The sequence below is a fragment of the Heterodontus francisci genome, chromosome 4, assembly GCF_036365525.1.
Source record: "Heterodontus francisci isolate sHetFra1 chromosome 4, sHetFra1.hap1, whole genome shotgun sequence".
Lineage (NCBI taxonomy): Eukaryota > Metazoa > Chordata > Chondrichthyes > Heterodontiformes > Heterodontidae > Heterodontus > Heterodontus francisci.
The window spans coordinates 74,717,399-74,737,012 of record NC_090374.1 but is presented as its reverse complement, the minus strand read 5'-3'; the positions used below and the strand labels follow the sequence as shown (position 1 = coordinate 74,737,012).

The 19,614-nt window shown below is 41.7% G+C and overlaps 1 protein-coding gene across 6 annotated transcripts in view; it reads left to right on the top strand.

Moving 5' to 3' along the window:
* The window catches only part of LOC137369088 (multiple C2 and transmembrane domain-containing protein 1-like), an 834,541-nt gene that overhangs the window by 416,386 nt on the left and 398,541 nt on the right, over positions 1-19,614 (top strand). For all 6 annotated transcript variants that reach the window (XM_068029709.1, XM_068029710.1, XM_068029712.1 and 3 more), the window contains one exon: positions 18,956-19,142. In XM_068029709.1, coding sequence (XP_067885810.1) covers positions 18,956-19,142 — 187 coding nt within the window. The remainder of the gene's footprint in view (positions 1-18,955; positions 19,143-19,614) is intronic.

Here is a 19,614-nt window from a genome sequence, read left to right as displayed (position 1 = left end):
TTGGGGTACAGGTACACCTGTTGGGAAGGAAGTTCCAGGATTTTGACCCAGCGACAGTGAAGGAACGGCGAAATAGTTCCAAGTCAAGATGGTGTGTGGCTTGGAGGGGAACTTGCAGGTGATGGTGTTCCCATGCATCTGCTGCCCGTTTCCTTCTAGATGGTAGAGGTCACGGTTTGGAAGGTGCTGTTGAAGGAACCTTGGTGAGTTGCTGCAGTGCATCTTGTAGATGGTACACACTGCTGCCAATGTGCATTGGTGGTGGAGGGATAGAATGTTTGTGGATGGGGTGCCAAACAAGCAGGCTGCTTTGTCCTGGTTGGTGTCAAGCTTCTTGAGTGTTATTGGAGCTGCACCCATCCAAGCAAGTGGACAGTATTCCATCACACTCCTGACTTGTGCCTTATAGATGGTGGACAGGCATTGGGGAGACAGGAGGTGAGTTACTGGCCGCAGAATTCCCAGCCTCTGACCTGCCCTTGTAGCCACAGCATTTATGTGGCTAGTCCAGTTCAGTTTCTGGTCAATGGTAACCCCCAGGATGTTAACAGTGGGCGATTCAGCGATGGTAATGCCATTGAACATCAAGAGGAGATGGTTAGATTTTCTCTTGTTTGAGACAGTCATTGCCTGGTACTTGTGTGGTGCAAATGTTACTTGCCACTTATCAGCCCAAGCCTGGATGTTGTCCAGGTCTTGCTGCATCTGAAAATGGGCTGCTTCAGTATCTGGAGGAGTCGCTAATGGTGCTGAACATTGTGCAATAATCAGTGAACATTCCCAGTTCTGACCTTATGATGGAGGGAAGATCCTGCAGTGATCCTGTGACTGAGATGATTGAGCTCCCACAACCACAACTATCTTCCTTTGTGCTAGGTAGGATTCCAAACAGTGGCGAGTTTTCCCACTGATTCCCATTGACTCCGGTTTTGCTAGGGCTCCTTGGTGTCATACCCTGTACCCTGTCAAGTGCTGCCTTGATGTCAAGGGCAGTCACTCTCTTTTGTCCATTTTTGGACCAAGGCTGTAATGAGGTCAGGAGCTGAGTGGCCCTGGCAGAACCCAAACTGAGCATCACTGAGCAGGTTATTGCTGAGCAAGTGACGCTTGATAGCACTGTCGATCCCTTCCATTACTTTGCTGATGATCGAGAGTAGACTGATAGGGCAGTAATTGGCCGGGTAACATAATCATGACACTATTGTACATGGGATGTATTAGATATATATGGTTATAATGTAACACTGATGTTTTTGAAGTGTTATAATCAGCCGGCATAATATTTTCCAAGGTTATTTCTCCATGTTTATGATAGCCAGGCTCAGAGGTAGCTCATTTTATTGAACTTGAATTGAGTCATATTGAAGAAACCTGATTACTCTTACACATGGCTTCGAGATCGTAGTCAAATATTGCAACCATTGTGTCAAAGGAACACAGGTCACATGAAAACAATTCTATATGGCAGAGAAGCTAAATATAGTGCTTTATATGTTTATTTTAATATATAAGGAAGTTGTACAACTTAGACTTGTAACTAAGTATATCAGAAATAACATCAGTCCACTGTCATATTCCTCTTGTCCTGTCAGTTGAATCAAAGTAAAATTTTCATTGTGGATTCTGCTGTCATTTGGTCAACAGGTAATCATTGATGATCAAAGTTCCCAAATTCTCAGTAAGTTTATCCAGTGATTAGCTGAGCAGTGCCAACCAGAAATTTCATTGGCTCACTTTTTTTCTTTTTTACTGAGTTAGCTGATCTCAGCTGAGAAGGTGTTAGGGGAGAGAGAATCTTCTTTGTGTTAGGTAAGGGGAATTCAGCAAGGGTTCCCATTACTGATCAGTATCTGGTGCCCTCTGCTGAAAGTGCATGTGTAAGAATAGGATCAGGCCTGTCCGTGAAGCCCTTCACAGTTGACCAGCCTACTAGCACTCATCATCAGCGCTCACAGATGATTAATGAACATGTGGGCAAAATATTGAATGATATCCAGTGCCCTTGGAACTGAACCCAACAGACTAGCAGCACTTCTGCATTAACTGTTTTTGGCTTTGTCTCATTGTTCTGGTTATACTTTGACTTCACCTGACTTCACCCCTGTCTCAGTTTATCTGCAGCTGAAACCCTCATTCCTGCCTTTGTTACCTCTGAACCTGACTATTCCAATGCACTCCTGGCTGTTCTCCCATGTTCTACCCTCCATAAACTTGATGTCATCAAAAACTGAGCTGCCTATGACTTAACTTGCACCACATTCATCGATCACTCCTGTGCTCACTGACCTACATGGGCTCCTGCTCAATCTTTGCAGATCAGACAATTGAGTATAGTGTTTACTGTGCTCAATTCACAGCCCTCCCAATTTCTAGTTACTTATTTTAATAACCAGAAAACTGAGAGCCACAAATGACTAATTTCCATGCCAGATTGTTTGACCTGGGCCTCAACTTTTTACAATTTATACAAATGACTTTGATGAAGGGAGTGAAGGTATGGTTGCTAAATTTGCTGATGACACAAAGTTAAGAACAGAAGAACATAAGAAATAGGAACAGGAGTAGGCCATTAAACCCCTCAAGCCTGCCCCACCATTCAATAAGATCATGGCTGATCTGTCCCAGGCCTCAACTCCTCTTTCTGGCCTGCTCTGCCTAACCCTCGACTCCCCGAGATTTCAAAAATCTATCTACCTCCTCCTTAAATACACTTAGTGACCTAGCCTCCACAACTCTCCGAGGTAGAGAATTCCAGAGATTCACCACCCTCTGAGAGAAGAAATTCCTTCGCATCTCAGTTTTAAATGTGTGCCCCCTTATTCTGTAACTATATCCCCTAGTTCGAGATCCCCCCACTAGTGGAAACATTTTTTCAACATCTACCCTGTCGAGCCCCCTTAAAATCTTATATGTTTCTATAAGATCACCTCTCATTCTTCTAAACTGCAATGAATAAAGGCCTAACCTGTTTAGCCGTTCTTGATAAGACAGCCCCTTCATCCCAGGAATCAGCCTAGTGAACCTTTTCTGAACTGCCTCCAATGCTAGTATATCCCTCTTTAAATACGGGGACCAAACTGTACGCAGTTCTCCAGGTGTGGCCTCATCAACACCCTGTACAATTGTAACAGGACTTCCCTATTGTTAAACTCTAAACCCCTAGCAATAAAGGCCAAAATTCCATTTGCCTTCCTAATTACTTGCTGCACCTGCATGCTAACATTTTGTGTTTCATACACAAGAACACCCAGATCCCTCTGTACTGCAGTATTTTGTAGTCTTTCTCCATCTAAATAGTAATCTGCCTTTTTATTTTTCCGACCAAAGTGGATGACCTCACACTTTCCCACATTGAACACCATCTGCCAATTTTTTGCCCAATCACTTAACCTATCTATATCCCTTTGTAGATTTTTTGTGTCCTCATCACTACATGCTTTCCCACCTATCTATTTTTATCTTCAGCAAATTTGGATACACAACACTCTGTCCTATCCTCTACGTCATTAATGTAGATAGTAAATAGCTGAGGCCTTGGGACCGATAAGTAGGAAAGCAAGTTGTGAATAGGACATAAAAAGGGTATAAAGGGATATAGATAGGTTAAATGAGTGGGCAACGATTTGGCACATGGAGTATAATGTGGGAAAATGTGAAATTGTCCATTTTGGCAGGAAGAATAAAAAAGAGGCATATTATCTAAATGGTGAGAGATTGCAGAGCCCTGAGATTTTTTTTATTGGTTCATGGGATGTGGGCATCACTGGCGAGGCCAGCATTTATTGCCCATCCCTAATTGCCCTTGAGAAGGTGGTGGTGAGTTGTCTTCTTGAACCGCTGCAATCCATGTGGGTCAGGTACATCCACAGTGCTGTTAGGAAGGGAATTCCAGGGTTTTGATCCAGCAACAGTGAAGGAACGGCGATATAGTTCCAAGTCAGGATGGTGTGTGGCTTGGATGGGAACTTGCAGGTGGTGGTGTTTCCATGCATTTGCTGACCTTGTCCCTCTAGGCAGTAGAGGTCAGAGGGATTTTGAAGGCAGATGCAGAGGGATTTGGGTGTCCTAGTGCATGAATCGTAAAAGGTTAGTATGCAGGTACAGCAAGTAATTAGGAAAGCTAATAGAATGTTATAGTTTATTGTGGGGGGAATTGAATACAGAAGTAGAGAGGTTATGCTTCAGTTATACAGGGCATTGGTGAACCACATCTGGAGTACTGTGTACAGTATTGGTCTCCTTATTTAAGGAAGGATGTAAATGCATTGAAAGCAGTTCAAAGAAGGTTTACTAGACTAATGGAAAGGTTGGACAGGCTAGGCTTGTATCCGCTGGAGTTTAGAAGAGTAAGAGGCGACTTAATTGAAACATATAAGATCCTGACGATCTTGAAAGGGTGGGTATGGAAAAGATGTTTCCCCCTGTGGGAGAATCTAGAACTAGGGGCCACTGTTTAAAAATAAGGGGTCACCCATTTAAGACCGAGATGAGGAGATGTTTTTTTCTCTGAGGGTTGTGAGTCTTGGATCTCTCTTCCTTAAATGGCAGTGGAAGCAGAGTCTTTAAATATTTTTAAGGCAGAGGCAGATAGATTCTTGATAAGCAAGGGGGTGAAAGGTTATTGGGGGTAGGCGGGAATGTGGAGTTGAAGTTACAATCAGATCAGCTATGATCTTGTTGAATGGCGGAGCAGGCTCGACGGGCTGAGTGGCCTACTCCTGCTCCTAATTCGTATGTTCGTATGACCTGCCCTTCCATCAAGCAAGGCTCTTCATGAAAAGTGCTGACTCTGTGTAGTGTTTATTTAGTCAGTTTCGTGGAGTGCCTATAAAATTAATATTGTGGAGAACCAGTTGTGATGTTCTGTAATTCATCTAGTTATTCTTCGGGGTACAAATAAGAAGTATTGAAAATGTTATAGATAATTGTTCTTACAGTGGTATCTGATGAAGCAATATAACAATAATACATGTAGTTCAGAGCTTAAATAATACAATGCAATCCTTTAGTCTTTTTGATTTCCATAAGTAGGTTTATTACTGTAGTTTTAATTTGCTGACTTAACAGATTTGCTCTGACTTCAGTCATGACTTCCTATTTTCTAAAGCTGCCTGATTTCTTGTCTTCCTATGATGCTTTTTTTTGGAGGGAGAATATAGATAGGAATTATTGACCAGTGTTTCATAATACAGAGCCCTTCTTGCACTTTAACAGATAAATTTGACATTAATTACCAAACAAAACTATGACCACAAAGATTTAAGAATTTTAGTCCCGATTTTTCCACTTCTGTGCTCACCAATGCCCAATTTTCTGCCTGTTAAAAGCTGGTGAGTGCAGAGTTAGAATAACCTCAGGTTACATCTGTATGCAGTATAAATGATTGAAAACATTCTTTAGTTCAGTTTTAACATATTTTATTTAATTATAAAACAATGAATAATTAAAGGGAAAAAACAGTGTGAAATATTTACTCTGTAGTGTGCCAATTTTAAAGGGGCACATTTATTTTGGTAATTGACCGTTTCCTATCTCTAAAGAACTATTCATTTAAGGCTGTCACGTTTATCTAGGTTTTCTGGTTCAGCTATCTGTGGATTATCTGTCTCTTAAAAATCAATTGACATTTTCATGGAGACATGGAAAGTATTAAAATAGTGTCATAATAGACTACATGGATCAGAATTGGAATGATATGGTAAATGATTGCTCGTACAAATGATAATGTTTCTGGAACCTGAGCACGCATTCAGTAAGCTTTCAAAGATTGTAATTACCTCAGTATTGTTTCCTTGTTAAAAATACAGTCATGTTATAGCTAAATATGTGTTTTAAACTCTTCTATTTTACATTAATTTTCTCAGACTTTAGAAATCTGCACAAATATAAAATTTTCCTTCTCTCTTTTGCAACTAGACTTGTGTCACACTTACCATTATATTGTGCACACAAACCTGCATTAGAATTACAAACAGGAACAGGCACCAACATGTTGCACCACGGACGTTTGACAAAATTATTGACTCAGCCACGAACAAGGGGGCAATTAATTTGTATATAAAGTGTATAGCCAATCTAATGCCATCAAAACACAGTCTGATTTAAAAAGCATTTCTCCGTGTTTAGTGAGTACCTGGCATTGTTTTTGGTTGCACAAGTAATCTGCCCGCACACTTGATGTAGTGATGCGGAGAATCCAGATTGATGTCGATCTGTCAGGTGTGATCTTGATCTCTTTCTCTCCTCTCTTGCTCTCTCTCTCCCTCTCTCCCTCTCTGTCAATCCCTATCCCCTCTCTGTCTCCATTTCTCACCTGTCTCTCTCCCCTCCCAGTGTCCATCACTCTCCCCTCTCTCCCCACTATGTCCATCCCTCCCCCATCTCTCTCCCCACTCTGTGTCCATCTCTCTTCTCACTCTCCCCTTCTCTCTCTCACCTTCTCTCTCTCCCCTCTCTCTCCCCCCTCTCTCTGTCCATCCCTCTCCCCCCCACCTCCTCTCTCTCTCCCCTCTCTGTTTCTCTCTCTCTCTCCCCATCTCTCTCTCTCTCCCTCTCTCCGCCCCCTCTTTCCCTCACCCCCCCCTCTTTCCCTCACCCCCCCCCTCTCTCCCTCACCCTCCCTCTCCCTCTCTCTCTGACAGTTGCAGAAAGCAGGAACTCGGTCAGTTTTTAAAAAAAAATTCACAGCCATTAGTTTCAGTTTCTCAGGTGACAAGTGCTGGGAGTAGGAACAACGACATCCGAACTCAGGGCAAGTTCAGGGTGGGCTTGTTAAAAAAAAACGGACTTGTTGGAAAAACCCCGAACTTGACCCGAGTTCGGAAGCCGCTGTTCCTGCTCCCAGCATCTGTCAGCTGTGAGACTGAAACGGACGGCTGTGAATTTTTTAAAAAGTTGGACTGATTTAGAAAAAGGAACTCACTGGGAAATTTCTCATTGTTTCTCTCATGGACCTCAGTAAGTTTGTTTTTTTAATTGTTCTGTTTAATTAGCTTTGGATCAGGGTCGGCAATGTGTCTGTGTATGGATAGACACATTGCTGACCCTGATCCAAAGCTAATCAAACAGAGCAATTAAAAAAACAAACTTACTGTGAACTCTATTTGGAGACACCTACATTTTTTCAAATCACAAAGTTCCATCCCATTCCTTTCACAATCTGGTTTTAGTAGAACAGATCAGATGGATCCTATAAAATAGGAAGTCACCGAATCATTCATCTGAGAAATCCAAATCTGTCTTTTGAACAATTTTTGTTTAAAGGACAACCAAATCCTGTGAAAACTGTCCAGACTCTTGGAAACCACATGCTAAAGGCTCCAGAGGGATCAAATTCAGCTCTGTTTTCAGCCACTTCTCTTTATCCTTCCAATTTAACTGGGTATGCATCAAATATGTCAATTATCTGTCTCATATTTGCGTAATTGGCTTCCATTATGATTTGATGCATGTAACAAGTGGGGCATAGCGTGATTGTACAGATAAAGGTGGCGGTTAATTGTATTCTATCAGTGTGTTTTTGATTTTCTAGTCATAATTCCCACTGTTACGACCAGGTGAGGCAGGGGCCTAGGGCTTCCCTCTCAGCCCTTTCCTGGTTTGGCCGTAACAGGGTTTAATTTTTAAAACACCGTGTTTTCAGCTTCCCCTCAGTGAATCCTGGCTCACTGCTCTCTAACTGTAATGGCAAAGAAATCAACCAGCCAGGTTTTCTCAAATTTAAACAAGAAAGGTGTAAGTTTATTAACCTTAAAACCCTGGAAAATAGAGTATAATGTGGGAAAATGTGAAATTGTCCACTTTGGCAGGAAGAATAAAGAAGCATATTATCGAAATGGTGAGAGATTGCAGAGCTCTGAGATGCAGAGGGATCTGGGTGTTCTAGTGCATGAATCGCAAAAGGTTAGTATGCAGGTACAGCACATAATTAGGAAAGCTAATAGACTGTTATCGTTTATTGCGAGGGGAATTGAATACAAAAGTAGGGAGATTATGCTTCAGCTATACAGGGCATTGGTGAGACCACATCTGGAGTACCGTGTACAGTATTGATCTCCTTATTTAAGGAAGGAGGTAAATGCATTGGAGGCAGTACAGAGAAGGTTTACTAGACTAATACCTGGAATGGTCGGGCTGTCTTACAAGGAAATGTTGGACAGGCTAGGCTTGTATCCACTGGAATTTAGAAGAATAAGAGGCGACTTGACTGAAACATATAAGATCTTGAGGGGTCTTGACAGGGTGAATGTGGAACGGATGTTTCCCCTTGTGGGAGAATCTAGAACTAGGGGTCACTGTTTAAAAATAAGGGGTCGCCCATTTACGACAGAGATGAGGAGAAATTTTTCTCTGAGGGTTGTGAATCTTTGGAATTCTCTTCCTCAAACGGTGGTGGAAGCAGAGTCTTTAAATATTTTTAAGGCAGAGGTAGATAGATTCTTGATAAGTAAGGGGTGGAAGGTTATCGGGGGAAGATGGAAATGTGGAGTAATCAGTTCAGCCAAGAACTTATTGAATGGCGGAGCAGGCTCAGAAGGCCAATTGGCCTACTCCTTCTCCTAATTTGTATGTTTGTATGTGTGTAATTCAGTTAAAACTACTAAAGGGATCCGACACGACCACGCTAGCATGCATACGCAATAGACACACACGTAAAATAGAGACAGAGGAGGAGAAAGATGGGGAAAGGTTTGAAGTAATAGCTGGAGTTCAATTACTGGTTTTGGATTCGATGTAAAGTCTTTGATTGAAGTTCAGTCTTGCAGTTCTCGTTGGGGCCCAGTGCACACTTTCAAACTTCTTTTGCTGGTCTTCTGTCTTGAGGCTTGAGTTACTTCCGTGGGCCGCTGGAACTTTGCATGAGAGAGAGACAGACAGACAGACAGAGAGAGAGATGCTCTCTAATTGAAGTTCACTTGCAGTCTCTACCCAAACTGTCTGTGTCAGGCACAATTCAAAAACCCCCAGGTTGGCAAGCAGGTTAGTCATGTGACTAGCTCCTTATTTGGAACAGCCTCTCCTGTGAGGTTTGTAGATCCTTTAAGCTCCAGACACTCTCAATGTGGGGGAGGGGCCGGGGGGTGGAATGCTGGCTCAACGACTCTCAATAAATCATGGAATACTCCCATTGTCTTCTTCATGCAACTGTCTTTTAGAATGCAAATGTGCAGCCATGTTTTCAGCAACTGTTGTGATCTTTTTAAACAAGTTATTTCAAGTCCAGTAACAGTTCAAAAGTAATGTTCCATATAGCAAAATTAATAGTCTCATTTTGGCAGGTGTGATTTCCATCACACCATGGTGAAAATAACTAATCAGAAGTTACTAGAAATAGAGATAATATGCAAAGAGATCATGAGTATTGTATTCAGTGCCTTTTCACTCGAAGAAGAGTAATGCTTGCAGGAAGACATCAGATCCCAGTGATCTACGTTTCGCATGCTGTCCAATTAGTTTTGCTGCTTTCTTTGGACAGCAATGCCATTAAATTGAGAGCCTGCCCTGGAAGGTGATACGTATGTACAATGTCTGGCATTGTGACATCAATAACATGCACTTATGTAGAGATTTTAACATCATAAAATGTCCCAAAACACTTTGCAGGAGCGTTATTGAACAGATCTTGTTCGATAAAGTACCCCATAAAAGGCTGCTTAACAACATTGAGGATCTTGGAATGGGAAGGTCAGTGTCCAATTGGATAAAAAATTGGTTTAAGGACAGAAAAAAGCGAGTGGTGGTACATGGTTGTTTCTCAGTCTGGAGGATGGTGGACAGTAGTGTTCCTCAAGGGTCAGTGCTAGAATCACTGGGTTCTTTTTTGCTGTATATAAATGACCTGGATCTTGGAATACAGAATAGAATCTCAACATTTGCTGATGATACCAAACTTGGAGGAGTGGCTAACAGTGAAGATGATATGAACTGCCTGCAACAGGACATAGGCAAGCAGAATGGGCAGACAAGTGGTAGATGGAATTTAATACAGACAAGTGTGAGATAATGCATTTTGGCACAATGAATAGGGTGAAGCCATATGTACTTAATGGCACAGTTCTAAAGAGTATGCGGGAACAGAAGGACCTGGGGTGCATGTGCATCAATCTTTGAAGATGGCAGGACATATTGAGAGTGGTTACCAAAGATCTTGGGATCTTGGGCTTCATAAATATAGGCATTGAATACAAAAGCGGGGAAGTTATGCTGATTCTTCATAAAGCTCTGCTTAGGCTCCAACTAGAGTATTGCGTCCAGTTCAGTCCACCACACTTTGGAAGGATTTGAGGGTCCTTGAGAGGGTGCAGAGGAGATTTACCAGAATGGTTCCAGGGATGGGGGATTTTAGTTACAAGGTTAGGTTGGAAAAGCTGGGCTTGACTCCTTGGAGCAAAGGAAATTGAGGGGAGATTTGATAGAAGTGTACAAGACTATGACAGGTTAAATATGTTAGCCAAGGAAAAACTGTTCCCATTAACTGATGGTACAAAGACTAGGGGATACAGATTTTAAGGCTTTGGACGAGAGATTCATGGGGGATGTGAGGAAGAACTTTTTTACACAGTGATTGGTAATGACCTGGAACTCACTGCCAACGAGGGTGGTGGAAGCAGAGACAATGATTTCGAAGGAAATTAGATGGGCACGTGAAGGAAATAAATTTGCAGGGTTAAGGGAATTGTGCTGGGGAGTAGGACTGCAGAGAGCCGGCATGGACTCGATGGGCCGAATGGCCTCCTTCTATGCCATAAATGACTCTGACTCTACAACTGAGCCACATAAGGAGATATTAGTGAAAATGACCAAAACCTTGGTCAAAGAGGTAGGTTTTAAGAAGCATCTCAAAGGAAGAGAGAGAGAGGTAGATAGGCATTGAGATTTAGGGAGGGAATTACAGAGCTTAGGGCCTAGGCAACTGAAGGCATGATTAAAAACCTGGGATATGCAAGAGGTCAGAATTAGAGAAGTGTACAGATCTCAGAGGGTTGTAGGGCTGGAGGAGGTAACAGAGATAGGGAGAGGCAAGGCCATGGAGGGATCTGAAGACGAGAATGAGAATTTTAAAATCTAAGCATTGCCAGACTGGGAGCCAATGTATATCAGCAATTATAGGGATGATGGGTGATTGGGATTTGGTCCGAATTAGGATGGAGATAGCAGAGTTTTGGATGAACTCAAGTTTACAGAGGGTAATCTCCTGGCATTAATTACATCAATTACCACAAAGTACAGTAGAAAAACTAAATTAGGAAGCAATAGTTTCATGAAAGAATATTGTTGTATTTTAAGTCCAACTTGGAGAATATCCTGATATTGTTTGCCGTTGCCTCACTCTGTCAATTTTCATGCTTTTATATTCCTCAGCTCCATGAACATTCCCTAGCCAGGAGCTGATTGGCTGTAGGGGCTCTGCTAGTTCCACTTTTTTATTGGCTGCTCAATGTGCAGCATAGCAACACAAATTGAATTTCCCTCTTTAATTTATTTTCCCCCTCTCCTTATGGAGAAGCACCTATTGTCCATCTGCTGATTCCCCAGCAACCCTGCTAAGATCAAGACCTCAACAGATAAGAAATTTAGAGCCATACTCACTTGCTACCCCATGATGGTCTAGTTTACTGTAACAGGGCATTGGAAAATTTCACGATTTATTAAAGGTAATGCATACCTGAGCAAAATAATTTATTAGATGATAAAAAGGGTACATCTTGTAAATCTCAAAAAATACCACTCCGGTTATCCACCCTGCCTCTATTCCTACTGGGCTGATTAAATTGATTTTCCCTTGTATTACCTGTTGATTCTGGTCAGACAAAAAATATACTAGTATTTTATAAAAAAATTTCTTTACGTACCAGATGGTACCAAATCTTAATTGGATTTTATTCCATTACATATTACTGAGAATGGGACTTAATTCTAAATATATTATTGCCTTTGATCTTATGGAATTTTTTTAGTTCTGGATTTTCGAGTTCACCACACGAGTTGCATAATCTTTCAGAATTAGATATCCAAGTTCATGTGGTCAACCTTGTAGCATTGCTGGTAATAAAAATCAACAAGCTTTTAAAGACCATTGGTATATACTAACAAGGCTATTATACATACCTTTGACTGATTTAGAATAATAAGGCTATAACTTAAACAAGAGGTTCCAATGACAATTCAAACCACAAGAGCAAAGCTCAAGTGGTTGTCATCTGAACCCTGAGTTAAATTATAATTTTTAGTTGCTCTCTACCGTCTATTCTTTATTTAATGCATAATATTACAAGCTCTGGAACACAAAGTCAATATTGATAATAGGAAGTTTTGCAAAAATTACATTGATTGAAGACAGAGAATCTAATTCAACATCACTACCATGGAGTAGTATTGTCACATGATTCACAGGAGGGTCTAATATGGGAAATTAAAACAAGAAATGCCGGAAATACTCAGCAGGTCTGGCAGCATCTGTGCAGGTTGTACAGGTTGGTTGGAAGCATATTCCCAAGTCTGCTGACAGAAGTGTGAGTGATCCCAACTGCTTCAATGAGGAACTTTGAGCCCCAGGTATGGTTGAAGACAATGGTACTTTACATTTTGTTCTGCTTGTAAGGGAGAAAGTAGGCATGCCTTTGAAGATAATCCAGGATTAATTGACTTTGCCTTGGGTTTATAAAGCCCTCAATGGAATTCATACCTAGTGAGAGTTGCTTTGGACCCAACAAGGAAATAATGGGCTTAATTCTTGCGGCAGTCCAGCCAAACACCATCCTCCGCTCCTGCTCCACACCCCCCCTCCCCTCATGCCCTATGACCTGGAGTATGTCTGTGCCTGCTCATTATGTAGACAATTTGTAGTGAGCGCCGGGATTAAAATAGTATAGGCAGAAACCCACATTACACTTAAAAAATACTTGAATATGCACTTGAAATGCTGTAAACTACAGGGCTACAGACCAAGAGCTGAAATGTGTTTTTTTTTTGGCTGGCACAGAAACAATGGGCTGAGTGGCTTCTTTCTGTGTCATAAATTTTCTATGTTTCTATGATTAAACAAAACCCTCTTCACTGCATTTTGACTACTGATTGGATGCCTTAGCATGATCTTCCTCAACTTCAAAAACAGTAGAATAAACATTTCACTAAACTTTATCTTCGGCTTTGAACTGCCAAAGCGATTTACTAAATTATAAATTGGATCAGCTACTTTAAATGGCAGCATATACTGGATCAGACAGCTGGTCCTTGACTATTAACCTGCTTGTGGTGGTTTGATGCCAGCTGTCCATAGAGTCTCTTTCTAGCTTCCGACAAACAATGAGGCAAAGGAAATTTAATTATGAGACTTGTAAATTCCAAAAGAGCTGCCAAACAAGCACATGTGCAAATATAAATCCACAAGATGCTTGCATTTTATTCTAATGGCTCGGCTCCTTTATCGAACCTATGATCAGATATAACATCTATGTTCTGAGTTTTTCTTATCAAAACACACTGGACTATTTTTTGTAATTGAATGTGGTTTTAACCCCATATACATCACAGACAGAAATTCAGTATTTTTGCACACTCTTGTCTGCCATTGTCAATATTTAACTTCTTCCTTTCTTTTTCTTTGATCTGGTGGCTTTGGGGAACAATTTCCGCCATTCACTACAGCAAAAATGTAAATGTGTGTATAAAGAATGCATTTACAGTTTCACTATAAATACTGAATGGTTGAAACCTTCTCCACATTAAACCATGGTAGCTCAAGAGAAAATTTGTCTGGAGGTATGGTTTTGATTTCCTTGCCATCTGTGCCTCCAATACTACAGTGATTTAGAGATAATATGCAGCTAATTCCCTAGCAGTGTAATGATGGTACGCATCCAACTTCCCTGGCAGGGAAGCAGGAGTGCTGCTTGGATTTAGGTCATCTCAGTTTCAAGTGCCAGAATCCAGAGCTGAAATTGATCCAGATGCTCATCTCGATTTTCAATAGTCTTATCAGAAGATCACAGCAATTAGTGAGAGAATTTAACTTTGGAATTTCTGAAATACACCCTAAGTAGGCCATGAATTGTCACTTCAACTGAAATGATCCTTCCATGTTTTTAGCCATTTTGCAATTTTGGTGATGTGCTCCCCTCAGACTACAAGAGCATCCATAATATTGTGGTGTAACTACAAGGAAACAGGTGCATGGATGAAGAAATCTTAGAGTTTCATCACTTTTATCTAAATGTGAAATGGGTCATAAATGGTTTAGTCATTTATTCAATTACTAGGCAATTAATCAAAAAATTTCTGCATCCTAAGAGAAGTATCATAAGTTTATGTTTCAGCCTTGGCTCAGTGTTCACATTCTTACCACTGAGTCAGTAGGCCATGGATTCAAGCACAAAATCTAGGCTGACACTTCAGTGCAGTACTGAGGCAATGCTGCATTGTTGGAGGTTCTGTCTTTTGGATGAGACATTAAACCAAAGTTTCGTCTTTCCTCACGGGTGGATGTAAAAATCTCTCAAGGAACTCTATGCAGAAGAGTTGGGGAGTTGTCCCTGGTATCTTGGACAATATTTACCCCTGAAGCAACACCACAAAAACAGATTATCTGGTCATCATGTCATTGCTGTTCATGGAACCCTGCTGTGCATAATTTGGGCTGGATTCAATGGGACCCCCAGAGACTGGCTGGGAGGTGGGAGGCCCATAGAATTGTGATGGGTTGGGGGAGGGTGCGGGGGCAGTCACCTTCCCATCGCGACGCAATTAAGTTGGGGTCGGGAAAGGCCGAAGATGGCCTTCCCATCTAGAGGCCAATTGAGGCTCTTACGTGGCCATTTAAAGGCCTTTTCCCGTTGCCACTGGAATTATACCAGCAGTGGGGGGTGGGGGGGGGGCCTCCACCACGTGGGGAGGTCACCCAGTGAAACATGGTGACTTTCCTGTGGGCTTGGGAGTGGGCAAGCCTCCACCATGAGCCATAGATGAAGCAGGCCCAGTGCTGGAGACCTGAACCATAGATGGCTATATAGCCCATGGAGGGCCCTAGCAGCAAACAACCCACCTCCCATAATACCATCACAGCCCCCACTCATGCCCAACCACCCCCCCCCCCCCCCACTCCCAACCCAATCTCCGGGGCCTGACAGACTGGCCCCGGCGACCCCGGCTTACTCACTTTTGATCCAGGTCTCCAGCACTGGGCCTGCTCCCAGGCCTCCTGTAATACCAGCAGTGGCCACTGCTCTCAGTGGTGCTGCCAGTACTCAAGGAACAGGTTTCCTGGGTGCCAGGCACCTAAGCGCCTGACTGCCATAGAATTGTGCCGAGGGGACTCTGAAAGGCCGAGGCGGGTTTCCCCCTCACCTTTTCAGCCCAGCACCGGATGCCCCGCCAGCATGACTAAATCCAGTTTTTTATGTGCCAAATTTCCCAATTTTACAAAAGTAACTACACTTCAAAAAGCACTTCATTGGCTGTAAATTGCTTTGGGACATCCTGAAGGCATGAAAGGCAATATATAAATGCAATTTTATCCATTTTTTCTTTCTATAAAAATGGGATGAGTACAAAATGCTATTGTAATCCTTTTGCACAAAATCACTTTCTCTTTTAGTTGCTGTTACACCAAATAGGCCATTAAAAAGCCTTGATATTTGCTGGTATTTTAATCATCATTTTTGACTAAGAACATAAGAAATAGGAGCAGGAGTAGACCATACGACCCATCAAGCCTGCTCCATTATTCAATACAATCGTGGCTGATCTTTGGCTTCAACTCTACTTTCCCATTCATTCCCTATATTCAATGATTCCCTGATAGACCAAATATCTGTCAGTCTCGGCCTTAAATATATTCAATGATGGAGAATCAGTAACCCTCTGGGGTAGAGAATTTCAAAGATTCACAATCCTTTGAGTGCAGAAATTTCTCTACATCTCAGTCCTAAATGATCATTCCCTTATCCTGAGATTGTGTTCTAGATTGGCTAGCCAGGTGAAACAACCTCTCAATGTTTACCTTGTCAAGACCCTTCAGAATCTTGTATATTTCAATGAGATCACCTCTCATTCTTCTAAACTCTAGAGAATATAGACCCAATTTACTCAGCCTTTCATCATAGGACAACCCTCTCATCCCAGGGACCAATCTAGTGAAACTTTGCTATACTGCCACCAAGGCAAGTATATCCTTCCTCAAATATGGAGACCAAAACTTCACACAGTGTTCCAGATGTGATCCCACCAAAACCCTGTAGCAATTGTAAAATTGTAGCAAGACTTCTTTATTCTTGTACTCCAATCCCCTTGCAATAAAGGCCAACATGTCATTTGCCTTCTTAATTGCTTGCTGTACCTGCAAGCTGGCTTTCTGTGTTCCTTGCACAAGTACCCCCAAGTTGCACTGAACATCAAAATTTACAAGTTTGATACCTTTTAAAAAATATTCTGCTTTTCTATTCTTACGACCAAAGTGAATAACTTCATACATCCCCACATTATACTCCACCTGCCACCTTGCTGCCCACTCCCTTAACCTGTCTATATCTCTTTACAGCCTCTTTGTGTCCTCCTCACAGCTTACATTCCCAGCTAGCTTTGTATCATCAGCAATCTTAGATACATTACTCTCTGTCTGTTCATAAGTCATTAATATAGATCATAAATAGCTGAGATCCCAGCACTGATCATTGTGGCACTCCATTAGTCACAACCTGCTAACTTGAAAATGCCCTGTTTATCCCTACTCTTTGCTTCCTGTCTTTTAGCCAATCCTCTATCCATGGTAATATATTACCCTCAACTCCATGAGCCCGTGTCTTGCATATTAACCTTATGTGTGACACCTTATCGAATGTCTTTTGGAAATCCACATATAGTATGTCTACTGGCTCCCCTTTATCTACCCTACTGGTTAGATCCTCAAAACAGTCTAATAAATTTGTCAAACATGATTTCCCTTTCATAAAACTATGTTGACTTTGTCTGATCATACTAAGTTTTTCTAAGTGTCTAAGTGCATTGTTAAGACTCCCTTATAATAGATTCCAGCACTCTTTCCTGATGATTGATGTGAGACCAACTGGCCTGTAGTTCACTGTTTCTCTCTCCCTCCTTTCTTGAATAGCGGTGTTACATTTGCTGCCTTCCAATCTGCCGGGACCGTTCCAGAATCCAGGGACCATTCCAGAATCCAGGGAATTTTGGAACATTATAACCAGAGTATCCATTATCTCTTCAGCTATTTCTTTTAGAACCCTAGGATATAGACCATCAGGTCATGGGGATTTGTCAGACTGACCAGTTAATCTCTGCCAGCACCTATAGTTTTCACTGTACAGCATATTAGCATGTTATCTTGGATACTTGATATATATTTCACTAATATTTCACTAATTTGATATTGCCACTTGTGAATTCCTTCTTACTAGTTAATAACATTTGGAGATACTAGTGAGCAAGAAGGTAACATTACTTAATGGTTCAAATTGTCAAAGACTCTTCCTGTTATTTATTTTGGGTTGGGGGATTGTGAATATACTTGATATTTCTTCTTTTTGGTGTAATTAGCTTTATGTTTAATAACTAAAAATGAACCAAACATAAAAATGTTGGGTATTTTTTTGTATGTTCTGAAATATTGATTGCAGCCCGGTAAAACAAATCAAACTATGATTTCTTAATGGACAGGGACAGGGACAGGAACGGTAGCATAGTGGTAATGTTACTGAACTAGTCATCCAGAGATCCAGATTAATTCTCCCAAGACATAAGTTTGTATTCCACCATGCGGCTGGGGGAATTTAAACTCAATTAATTACTAAAATCTGGAATAAAAAGCTAACCTCATTAATAATGATCATGAAATTACTGGATTGTCATAAAAAACCCATCTGTTTAACTAATGTGCTTCAGGGGAGGAGATCTACCATCTTTACCCGGTCTGGCCTTCAGGTGACTCCAGACCCACAACAATATACTCTGAAATGGCATAGCAAGCCATTCTGTTGGACCAAGCTGCTACAGAAAAGTTAAAGAAGAATATTACCGGACAGACTATCCAGGATCAACCTAGACATCGGAAACAACAAAGGGACACCCTGCCCAGTCAAACGTGCAAAGTCCTCCTCACTGACATCTGGGAACATGCCAAAATTGTGAGAGCTGCCCTCAGAAAAGTCAAGCCACAGCCTGACAGAGTCATACTCATCGAACCATACCTTATCGCCAATGTCCAATATTCCACCATCATCATCCCTGGGTATGTCCTTTCCCACTGGCAGAACAGGCCCACCAGAGGTGGCTGCACAGTGGTATACAGTCAGGAAGGAATGTCCCTGGGAGTCCTCAACATTGATTGTGGACCCCATGATGTCTCATGGCGATAGGTCATATATGGGCAAGGAAAACTCCTGCTGATTACCGCCTACCACCATTCCTGTGCTGATGAATCAGTGCTCTTCCATGTTGAACACCACTTTGTAGAAAGAGAAACAGATGCCATGTACATAAGTTTGGAAAGAGTCAGCTGTGGGCCGGAGAGTTTACTGGAGCCTGAAGGAGCATTCCTGCTCTTCCTGAACCCGCTAAAATCTTTAAAAACATCTTTTGGGAGAGGCCTCCAGTGGTCAGTTAGGCTTCTCAACACTTGGAGAAGTGGGGTCGAGATGTCACCCATTTCGCCCTTGAACAATGCAGTCCGGCTCCTACAGCTGGCATTGGACTCTAAACTCGCTCTTGCCTGTTTTGGACAGAATGCTGAGTACCCACTTATAGGGCTGCCTTCAAGTTGATTCAGGTGGGGAAATGGATGCACAATGTCCCCACCAGATTTTTAACTGTTGGTTGCCCGTTTTACAGTCAAGAAAAATGGATACAAAAAATTCAATACAACAATTTAACTAAAGTATCTTTATTTTCCATAAGTCAAATGCTATACACAGGTAATTGATTGATCCATTCCCCTTTTTTGTTGCAGTTGTCAAATTCACTTATCAGCCCTAAGTAAGGAACATACACACAAACTAGACATGGCCCTGGAAGAAGGAAAAGGCCACATCGTGCTGCTGATCACTCTAACAGCATCTGCTCCAGTCAGTATCTCTGATCTTTCTTTCAGCACATTGGACGACGAGGGAGAACACAGAAAAATAATGGCAAAATATGTACGTATTATCAGTCTAATATTTGTGATAGTCATTAAAGCCAATTTTTATTATCAGTTTAAAACTTTGGGTTTCTTCAGGTGTTAATTTTTGCATATAAAAAGGAGAAAATCAGTGGGGGATGGAGATTGAAGTTCTAAAGCCCAGGTTAATGTGGAGAAAATCAGTAAAAATCAGTTTTTGTTTTTAGTATTGCCAGAATTCTAAGATTAAAAACAAGCAATCCTCTTAAAGAAGGTGCATTCCGCTAAATAGCAACTCACAATTATTTGCACGGCTCTCCACCACCCATCAAGCTCTCCCTTAATCCCTAAACTAAAATTGAAGAACTTGCAGACAAAATCCAGTTTGCCACCAGGACTCTGGCAGGGGATTGGCAGAACCCACGAGTAAATACCATAAACTCCTGTTTTCAACCATTTACACCAGGAAACCGGTACATCTCCCATAGGATTTCAGCGCTCCTATGTTT